We start from the raw sequence: 11,483 nt of genomic DNA, 5'->3' as shown, positions 1-11,483 counted from the left end.
GTGAAGCACTGGAATGCGTTACCTAGGGAGGTGGTGGAGTCTCCTTCCTTGGAGGTTTTTAAGGCCCGGCTTGACAAAGCCCTGGCTGGGATGATTTAGTTGGGAATTGGTCCTGCTTTGAGCAGGGGGTTGGACTAGATGACCTCCTGAGGTCCCTTCCAACCCTGATATTCTATGATTCTATGATTAAATAAAGACTGGGAATGGCTGAGCCATTACAAACATTGAATCTATCTCCCCTTGTAAGTATTTTCACACTTGCTTCTTATCAAACTGTCTGTACTGAGCCATCTTGATTATCACTTCAAAAGTTTTTTTTTCTCTTACTTAATTGGCCTCTCAGAGTTGGTAAGACAACTCCCACCTGTTCATGCTCTCTGTATGTGTGTGTATATATATCTCCTCAATATATGTTTCACTCTATATGCATCCGAAGAAGTGGGTTGTAGCCCACGAAAGCTTATGCTCTAATAAATTTGTTAGTCTCTAAGGTGCCACAAGTACTCCTGTTCTTTTTGCGGATACAGACTAACACAGCTGCTACTCTGAAATTTGGAGTGGGTAAATCTACTGTGGGGGCTGCTGTAATCCAAGTAGCCAACGCAATCAAAGAGGTTCTGGTATCAAGGGTAGTGACTCTGGGAAACGTTCAGGTCATAGTGGATGGCTTTGCTGCAATGGGATTCCCTAACTGTGGTGGGGCGACAGACAGAACCCATATCCCTATCTTGGCACCAGAGCACCAAGCCAGCAAGTACATAAACCGCAAGGGGTACTTTTCAATGCTGCTGCAAGCACGGGTGGATCACAAGGGACGTTTCACTAACATCAACGTGGGATGGCCAGGAAAGGTACATGATGCTCGCATCTTCAGGAACTCTGGTCTGTTTCAAAAGCTGCAGGAAGGGACTTTCTTCCCAGACCAGAAAATAACCGTTGGGGATGTTGAAATGCCTATAGTTATCCTTGGGGACCCAGCCTACCCCTTAATGCCATGGCTCATGAAGCCATACACAGGCAGTCTGGACAGTTATCCAGGCCTGTTCAACTATACGCTGAGAAAGTGCCGAATGGTGGTAGAATGTGCATTTGGACATTTAAAAGCGCGCTGGTGCAGTTTACTGACTCGGATAGACCTCAGCGAAACCAATATTCCCATTGTTAATACTGCTTGCTGTGCACTCCACAATATCTGTGAGAGTAAGGGGGAGACATTTATGGTGGGGTGGGAGGTTGAGGCAAATTGCGTGGCTGCTGATTACGCGCAGCCAGACACCAGGGTGGTTAGAAGAGCACAGCAGGGCACGGTGCATATCAGAGAAGTTTTGAAAACCAGTTTCATGACTGGTCAGGCTACGGTGTGAAAGTTCTGTTTGATTCTCTTTGATGACCCCCCCCCCCCCGGTTCACTCTACTTCTGTGTAAGCTAGCCACCCTCCCCTCCCCCCTTCAATCACCGCTTGCAGAGGCAATAAAGTCATTGTTACTTCACATTCATGCATTCTTTATTAATTTATCACACAAATAGGGGGATAACTGCCAAGGTAGCCCGGGAGGGGTGGAGGAGGAGGGAAGCGCCGGGTGGGGTGGAGGAGGAGATAAGGACAAGGACATACTGCACTTTAAAACTTTACAACTTATTGAAGGCAAGCCTTCTGTTGCTTGGGCAATCCTCTGGGGTGGAGTGGCTGGGTGGCCAGAAGCCCCCCCCCACCGCGTTCTTGGGTATCTGGGTGAGGAGGCAATGGAACTTGGGGAGGAGGGCTGTTGGTTACACAGGGGCTGTAGCGGCGGTCTGTGCTCCTGCTGCCTTTCCTGCAGCTCAGCCATACACTGGAGCATATCAGTTTGATGCTCCAGCAGCCGGAGCATCGACTCTTGCCTTCTGTCAGCAAGCTGACACCACCTATCCTCTTCAGCCTGCCACTTGCTCTCTTCAGCCCACGATTCAGCCCGCCACCTCTCCTCGCATTCATATTGTGCTTTCCTGCACTCTGACATTGTCTGCCTCCACGCATTCTGCTGTGCTTTGTCAGCGTGGGAGGACATCTGGAGCTCCAAGAACATGTCATCCCGAGTGCGCCTTTTTCACCTTCTAATCTTCACTAGCCTCTGCGAAGGAGAAACATTTGCAGCTGGTGGAAGAAAAGGGAGAGGTGGTAGTTAAAAAGACACATTTTAGAGAACAATAGGTACACTCTTTCATGTTAAATCTTGCTGTTCACAATACACAGCACATGTGTTTTCATTAAAAGGTCGCATTTTGCCTCTTATATTGAGGGCCTGCCGGTTTGGTGTGAGAGATCACTCACGCAGTGCCAGGCAGCAGAATTCGGCTTGCTGGCAGCCATGGTAAGCCACAGTCTTTTGGCTTTTTTAACCTTCATAACATGTGGGAATGGTTTCAAACAGCAGCACCCTCATTTCCCATACCAAGCGGCCGTTGGGTTGGCCATTTAAAATGGGTTTGCAATTTAAAAGTGTTGAGATGAGTTCCTGTCTGCATCCTGTAAAACTTGCCCATACCATGTGCAGGCAGGGAGAGGAGAAAGAAAAATGAATCCTGTGTATCCTGTGTACACCCGTAACTGAGCCTGATCACCTCGAAGCTTCTCTCTCAGCTCATGTGTTTCAGACAGAGTTTCTACGTTTGCCGGTCGTTATGCGTTGGTTTGCATTTGTAAGTATCAGTTATTACTAAATGCTGCATCTTTGTTTATAAATATTGTTAGTAGATATTTTAGTCATTGTGTGTTTTAAGTTTCATTAACTATTAGCTAATCAAACGCTGCTCCCTTACCCCTTGTAATTATCCCCAATAAAACTTTAAATTGATTAATTTTAGTTGTGTGTGTGTATGTGTGTCTGCAGTTTGCATTGTGACCCATACTCTCCTTGCATCCCTTACCAATATAGTCTATTGCCACGTGCAGCCTGGTAAATAACAGGCCTGCATTTTCTTTCGCCCCTGCGTGCCCGTGGCAATCCACAAAAAGGAGGGGCTGCGGTTTCCGGGTTAACGTGCAGCACAAACCAACTAACCCCCCACCCCTACCCCCCACACCCAATTCTCTGGGATGATCACTAACAGCGGGGAACATTTTTGTTCAGCAGAGCAGGAACGGGCACCTCTGAACGTCTCCTTAATAAAATCGCCCCATTTCAACCAGGTGACCGTGAATGATATCACTCTCCTGAGGATAACAAAGAGAGATAAGGAATGGATGTTGTCTGCATGCCAGCAAACACCGGGACCATACGCTGCCATGCTTTGTTATGCAATGATTCCAGACTACGTGCTACTGGCCTGGTGTGGTAAAGTGTCCTACCATGGAGGACGGAATAAGGCAGCCCTCCCCAGAAACCTTTTGCAAAGGCTTTGGGAGTACGTCAAGGAGAGCTTTCTGGAGATGTCCCTGGAGGATTTCCGCTCCCTCCCCATACACATTAACAGACTTTTCCAGTAGCTGTACTGGCCGTGAATGCCAGGGCAAATTAATCATTCAACACGCTTGCTTTTAAACCATGTGTAATATTTACAAAGTACACTCACCAGAGGTCCCCTGTGTGCCCTCAGGGTCTGGGAGCACACCTTGGGTGGGTTCGGGGGTTACTGGTTCCAGGTCCAGGGTGAAAAACATATCCTGGCTGTTGGGGAAACCGGTGTCTCCGCTTCCTTGCTGTGAACTATCTTCAATGTCTTCATCATCATCTTCCTAGTCCCCAAAACCCGCTTCTGTGTTTCGTGATTCTCCATTGATGGAGTCAAAGCACACGGTTGGGGTAGTGGTGGCTGCACCCCCTAGCATGGCATGCAGTTCAGCGTGGAAGCGGCATGTCTGCGGCTCTGCCCCGGACCTTCCGTTTGCCTCTCTGGTTTTGTGGTAGGCTTGCCTTAGCTCCTTAATTTTCACGCGGCACTGCTGTGCATCCCTGTTATGGCCTCTGTCCTTCATGCCCTTTGAGACTTTTTCTAATGTTTTGGCATTTCGTTTACTGCTACGGAGTTCAGCTAGCACTGATTCATCTCCCCATATGGCGAGCAGATCCCGTACCTCCCGTTCGGTCCATGCTGGAGCTCTTTTGCGATCCTGGGACTCGATCATGGTTACCTGTACTGATGAGCTCCGCGTGTTCACCTGGGCTCTCCACCACGCTGGGCAAACAGGAAATTCTAAATTTCGTGGGCCTTTTCCTGTCTACCTGGCCAGTGCATCTGAGTTGAGAGCGCTGTCCAGAGCGGTCACAATGGATCACTCTGAGATAGCTCCCGGAGGCCAATACCGTCGAAATGCATCCACACTACCCCAAATCCGACCCGGAAAGGCCGGTTTCAGCGCTAATCCCCTTGTTGGAGGTGGATTAAAGAAATCGATTTAAAGAGCCCATTAAGTCGAAAAAAAGGGCTTCATCGTGTGGATGGGTCCAGGCTTAAATCGAGTTAACGCTGCTAAATTCGACCTAAAATCGTAGTGTAGACCAGGCCTGAGTCTCTTTTCATAAGACAGGTTTTCCATTCCTCGGATCATCATAGTAGCCCTTCTCTGTACCTGTTCCAGTTTGAATTTATCCTTCTTAAACATGGGCCACCAGAACTGCACACAATATTCCAGATGAGGTCTCACCAGTGTCTTGTAGAATGGTACTAACACCTCCTTATCTTTACTGGAAATACCTCGCCTGATGCATCCCAAGACCACATTAACTTTTTTCACAGCCATATCACATTGGCAGCTCATAGTCATCCTGTGATCAACCAATACTCCGAGGTCATTCTCCTCCTCTGTTACTTCCAAGTGATGCATCCCCAGTTTATAACAAAAAATCTTGTTATTAATCCCTAAATGCATGACCTTGCACTTTTCACTATTAAATTTCATCCTAATACTATTACTCCAGTTTACAAGGTCATCCAGATCTTCCTGTAGGATATCCCGGTTCCTCTCTATATTGGCAATATCTCCCAGCTTTGTGTCATCCACAAACTTTATTAGCACACTCCCACTTTTTGTGCCAAGGTCAGTAATAAAAAGATTAAATAAGATTGGTCCCAAAACCGATCCCTGAGGAACTCCGCTAGTGACCTCCTTCCAGCCTGACAGTTCACCTTTCAGTATGACCCGCTGTAGTCTCCCCTTTAACCAGTTCCTTATCCACCTTTCAATTTTCATATTGATCCCCATCTTTTCCAATTTAGCTAATAATTCCCCATGTGGAACCGTATCAAATGCCGTACTGAAATCAAGGTAAATTAGATCCACTGCATTTCCTTTGTCTAAAAAATCTGTTACCTTCTCAAAGAAGGAGGTCAGGTTGGTTTGGCACAATCTACCTTTTGTAAAACCACGTTGAATTTTGTCTCAGTTACCTTTGACCTCAATGTCCGTAACTACTTTCTCCTTCAATTTTTTTCCCAAGACCTTGCATACTACAGATGTCAAACTAACAGGCCTGTAGTTACCTGGATCACTTTTTTTTCCCTTTCTTAAAAATAGGAACTATGTTAGCAATTCTCCAGTCATACGGTACAACCCCTGAGTTTACAGATTCATTAAAAATTCTTGCTAATGGGCTTGCAATTTCATGTGCCAATTCCTTTAATATTCTTGGATGAAGATTATCTCCTCCCCCCGATTTAGTCCCATTAAGGTGTTCGAGTTTGGCTTCTAACTCGGATGTGGTAATATCTACCTCCATATCCTCATTCCCATTTGTCATCCTGCCATTATCCCTAAGCTCCTCATTAGCCTCACTAAAGACTGAGGCAAAGTATTTTTTTAGATATTGGGCCATGCCTAAATTATCTGTAACCTCCACTCCATCCTCAGTGTTTAGCAGTCCCACTTCTTCTTTCTTTGTTTTCTTCTTATTTATATGGCTATAGAACCTTTTACTATTGGTTTTAATTCCCTTTGCAAGGTCCAACTCTACATGGCTTTTGGCCTTTCTCACTTTATCCCTATATGTTCTGACCTCAATAAGGTAGCTTTCCTTGCTGATCCCTCCCATCTTCCACTCCTTGTAGGCTTTCTGCTTTTCTTAATCACCTCTCCGAGATGCTTCCTCATCCAGCTTGGTCTACAACTCCTGCCTATGAATTTTTTCCCCTTTCTTGGGATGAAGGCTTCTGATAGTTTCTGCAACCTTGACTTGAAGTAATTCCAGGCCTCCTCTGCTCTTAGATACACAAGTTCCTCAGTCCAATCCACTTCCCTAACTAATTTCCTTAATTTTTTTTAAAGTTAGCCCTTTTGAAGTCAAAAACCCTAGTCACGGATCTATTTTTGTTTATCCTTCCATCTAGTTTGAACTGAATTAGCTCATGATCACTTGAACCAAGGTTGTCCCCTACAACCATTTCTTCTATGAGGTCCTCACTACTCACCAAAACCAAATCTAAAATGGCATCCCCTCTTGTTGGTTCAGCAATTACTTGGTGAAGAAATCCATCAGCTATCGCATCCAGGAAAATCTGAGCCCTATTATTATTACTAGCACTTGTCTTCCACTCTATATCTGGGAAGTTAAAGTCTCCCATGATCACACAATTCTCATTAGTGTTTACTTCATTAAAAACATTAAAGAGGTCTCTATCCATATCCAGATCAGATCCCGGCGGTCTGTGGCACACCCCAAGCACTATCCCAAGGGAGGCTCTAGTAGCTTTCTTCCCCAATGTGATTTTTGCCCAGACAGACTCTGTCTTATCCATTCCATCCCTTCTTATTTCTTTACAGTCTATCTCATCACTGATATACAATGCTACTCCACCACCTTTGCCTTTATTTCTATCTTTCCTAAACAGCACATACCCTTCAATACCTGTACTCCAGTCATGACTACTATTCCACCATGTTTCTGTTATCCCTATAATATCTGGTTCCACTTCCTGCACCAGTAGCTCTAGTTCCTCCATTTTGTTACCTAGGCACCTTCCATTAGTGTACAAACATCTTAATTTTTGCTATTTGGATTCTCTCACATTCTTTACCCGATTAGGCACATACATTCCTCCCCCAGTATCACCTATTAGACTGGTATCTACACTACCCTTCCTCCTTATGTCCATTCTCTTACCCACGGCTGTATCCTTTCTTACTTCATTTTCTTCCCTCTCAATGTTAAAATCCGGCATGGAGATTACCTGGACATCTCCCAACCATCTCCCCCCAATTCCTAGTTTAAAGCTCTCTTAATCAGTTGTGCCAGCCTCCATCCTAGAAGTCTATTTCCCTCCTTACTCAGGTGAAGTCCATCCCAAGAGAACAGTCCTCTGTCCATGAATGCTTCCCAGTGGCCATACATTCCAAAACCCTCCTTATAGCACCACTGCCTGAGCCATCTGTTGATTGCCATAATCTTGTCACACCTTTGTTGCCCTTCTCTAGGAACAGGCAGAATCCCACTGAAGATCACCTGAGCCTCGATTTCCTTAAGCGACTTCCCCAGCCTGGCATAGTCTCCCTTGATACGTTCCAGTGAGAATCTAGCCGTAACATTTGTTCCCACATGAAGGACAATCAGTGGATTCTTTCCCGCTCCCGTTAGGATCCTTTTCAGCCTCAGGTCCACATCCTGTATCTTAGCACCCGGCAGACAGCACCCCCTTCTCTTCTCTGGATCAGCTCTGGTTACAGGCCTGTCTATTCTTCTCAGTAAGGAGTCCCCAATCACGTAGACCTGCCTTTTCCTGGTGATGGTGCGATTCTCCGGTCTATCCCCGTTCCCTCTGGCTGCAAGTCCTCTCGATTCCTATTGTCCTTTGCAATCCTCCGCAACCCATCCCGTATCCTCCTGGCGCTCATATTTGGTGTTGTTATCTCCATTGACTCTCTCGGTTTTCCTATAGGACTAGCTGCTCTTCTCTTCTTCCTTGCCCTCTCACCTTCAGTGACCACCTGCTGTGCCCCTTCTTCATTTTCCAACTCCGCAAACCTGTTCCTGAGCTCTATTTCTCCTTCACTAGCCCATCTTTTCTTCTGCCTGGTTCTCTTAGTGTCATGCTTCCACTGTCCACTTTCCTCACCCAGCAGTCTCCCCTCAGAGTTCTTTGGTCCTGCTTCCATCTGCAAGTCTGAGCTTTTCCCTTCAGCCTCCTCATGTCTTTGCTCCATCATCCACTCAAATCTCCTTCTAAACTCAACCAGAGTTTCCACCTGCATCTCCAATCCTTTTCTTCCATCAGCTCTATCAGGCAGCACTTCATGCAGATGAAACTCTTTTCAAGTACCCCCTCCAGGATCACGTACATGCCGCAGCTTCCACATATAGTCATCTTCATTGTGTCTTCCACTGCTTGGGTCACTACCACTGCTGCCTCTATATCTGTCATAGCCTTCTCACCTAAGTCCTCTTAGTCTGGGAAACACAAACCAAACCACCACCATCAACAGCAACACAAACCCCCAATGAGCACCAAAACACTGCTAGACCACCACACACTCCTTTCACTAGCCTGGCTCTCTTAGTCTTCCCCTCAAACTGTTTACAGCTCTGTTTGCTTGCTCCTGTGCCGCTGCAGCTGTCTACATGCACTGCCTGACTGGCCCCCTAGTCAGAGCAGCCCCGCCCCCTAATCAGGGCTCAGCTTCTCTCCCAGCACACTGCCCCTACCAGCCTCTACAATTACAAATACAAATAGAAATATCTACAAATACCTTCTCATATTGACCATCAGTGGGAGCCGGGAACCTAATTCCATTAGACCTCTTTGAAACTCCAGGCCAGGAGCTATAATTCCGACCTAATCTAAAAGAGAGGATACATTTGCACACGTCTCTGATCCTAATTATCAAGGATTCTTTAATTTCCACGTCTTTTGGTCTCTGGACAAATATTCTTCTCTCACACAACATGAGCCAAAACCCACTAAAGACACTGGAAATATTTCCCTTCACCACACTTGATTTAAGATCAGTCCCTAGAAATTAATGGCTAGCTAAGTGACATCATTGACATGATGTCCTTATTTCTCCAGGGATATGAAAGTACAATCAGGGTCCAACCACCATGTTTTAGGCACTGCACAAACACTCAGTAAGGAGAAAGGTGACTCCTTCTATCGGAGACTCCATGAAATTAATTCAGATCACAAAGGGAAGGAGTTTGTCTCTCTTATAAGGAGGGGAATATGCAAATGGAGGTGATGGGTTCCTGTTTAAATCTGCCCCTCTCTCTGCCTAGGGTGCATCCGGAGAGACAATCCGCAGCCCCCTGGGTCTGTGCATTTACCAGCCGACTCTCCCCTCCAACACCAGGGAAAATGAGACTTTGGGTCTATGTAGTTCTCATTGTGGCAGCTCTGCAAGGTACTTTGTAAACTAAACAGACTGGAGATGCGGACGAATATTTTGTATTTACTATTTTGATACTAATGTTTGTATCGTGTCTTTATTCCCAGGTGCCTGGTCCCAGATCAACCTGGTGGAGTCTGGAGGGGGTGTGAAAAAGCCCGGAGACTCTCTCCGCCTCTCCTGCAAAGCCTCCGGGTTCACCTTCAGCGACTACGGGATGAACTGGGTCCGCTGGGCTTCAGGAAAGGGACTAGAATGGGTCGCTTATATAAGCAGGAGTGGGAGTGATATATACTACCTTGATTCAGTGAAAGGCCGGTTCACCATCTCCAGGGATAATTCCAAGAGTGAGCTGTATCTGCAAATGACCGGCCTGAAACCCGAGGACACCGCCCGCTATTACTGTGCGAGAGACACAGTGACACAGAAACCTATTGATGCTCCTGCAAAAACCCAGGCTGCAGAATCCGCACACACCACGTGGGGGCAGCAGCGACATAAACAACAGGGCTTTGGGTACAGAAATGGGACTCAAGGTGAGTAAATACAAACCTACCACAAGGGTTTAACCCTTTCATTCCCTAGCAATGTCACCAGTTTCTACACAAAGTCCCCCTGATCTTGTGGTGCAGACATCGCTCTCGCAGAGCTAAGAGGTGATTTACCCCTGTCAAGAACGGAGCATCCCCAGGTTTCTTCTTGGACAGAATCTCCTGATTCTTAACTTGTCCTTATTCGCAGATGCCCGGTCACAGGTGCTATTTACAGAGGGGATGTGAAAAAGCCTGGAGACTCTCTCCAACTGCCCTGCAAAACCCCGGGTTCACCTTCAGCAGCTACTGGTTGGACTGGGTCCCTCAGGCTTCCGGACAGAGATTCAAATGAGGCTCCGCCCTAGACAACTGTGGAAGCGGCACATATTATCTGATTCAGAGAAAGGGCAATTTACCATTTCCAAGGACAACTACAGAGACTTCCTGTATTTACACATCGGCATCTTCAGCTGCGCGGACACCACCGGGGATTGCTTTGAGAAACTCACTGTAATGAAAGTTCAAACAAAACCCTTCCCTCTGAGTGGGCGTTTTCCTTTTGGGGTGCCCAAGCTCTGCAAAATGTAGGGAGATTAAATGTGAGGACACATAGGAAACTGGGCACCTTATTTTCTCTCCTTTAGTAATGCCCCCCACCCCCACTATCGCATCCATCGTTCTCACCACTGAATAGGATGGTCTGAGTAGAATATTTAATCATTTGAACACAGCGGTATCTTTCTTCCTGTCACCAGGCTGGCGAGAATCTGCAGCTGCCTCTCTAACTCTGCAGGATTTATTCCCGGCTGATCTTGCAGTTCCAAACTTTACTAGCTTGCCACACGACTGGCATTGTGCATAATCTTGCAATTAATCTCACATTTCGGGTTTCTGGTGAAGAACCACACACACGCTCCTCTCAACAATGGGAGTTTGCTGCCCTAGACTTAGGGAGATGTAAATATAACCCCACTAACATTTGTAGACATAGAATGACAAAAAACAGAGAGTTAGGGTTATGGTTAGGGTTATGGATAAGGGTATGATTTGGGTAAAGGTTCACTTTAGGGTTGGGATTAGTGCTGTAATTAGGTTTAGGGTTAAGGGAAGGGTTCCATACATTTATTGCTATCAAACAACCCACAGGGGATTGTGACTCTGTACCTGCAAGGTGCTGAATGGGCTAAATAGCCTTTGATTTCAGCATGAGAGCTAAATATTTCAAGCATGTCCAGTCAGGCACTCAGACTCTTGTATGATTGGACCTTTTCTATAGGGGCCTGCTCCTTTAAATCCCCTCACCCACATAACTACCCTCATTTTGACTGCAAGAAGCCCACTCATCATTGAATTACCTTTAGAAACATGGGACTTTCAGCATTGCCAGTCCCAGCATCCCCCCTGGGGCTGCATCTAGCTCAAAAAATATAATCAGTATCACACCGCACTGTGCTGCAGAGTCACACAAGAAGGCGCTGTCTGAATACAACTTTCTGAGACCTAGCAGAAGAATTTCAAAATGACTGAAGGAAGGAACATCTCTTATAAGGAGGGTGTCAAGGCTGGATCCCCACTTTGAACTTTAGGGTTCAAATGTAGGGGCCTGCATAAAAACTTCTAAGCTTATCTACCAGCTTAGCTTTGGTCCGCTGCCACC

The 11,483-nt window shown here is 46.3% G+C and overlaps 1 gene segment (V, D, J or C); it reads left to right on the top strand.

The window, feature by feature from the left end:
* Positions 1 to 9,262: 9,262 nt before the first annotated feature.
* On the top strand, positions 9,263 to 9,829 carry LOC115271422 (the record flags this gene model as incomplete). The annotated part of the segment is given in 2 exon segments: positions 9,263 to 9,308; positions 9,401 to 9,829. Coding segments are annotated over 2 exon segments (475 nt in total), but the record flags the coding sequence as incomplete, so codon positions are not given.
* Positions 9,830 to 11,483: the final 1,654 nt, after the last annotated feature.

Source organism: Terrapene carolina, unplaced genomic scaffold (genome assembly GCF_002925995.2).
Source record: "Terrapene carolina triunguis isolate 2854851 unplaced genomic scaffold, T_m_triunguis-2.0 Scaffold9656, whole genome shotgun sequence".
NCBI classification, from domain to species: Eukaryota; Metazoa; Chordata; order Testudines; family Emydidae; genus Terrapene; species Terrapene triunguis.
Note: the sequence above shows the minus strand (reverse complement) of the source record. Positions and strands in the feature narration are given on the sequence as shown.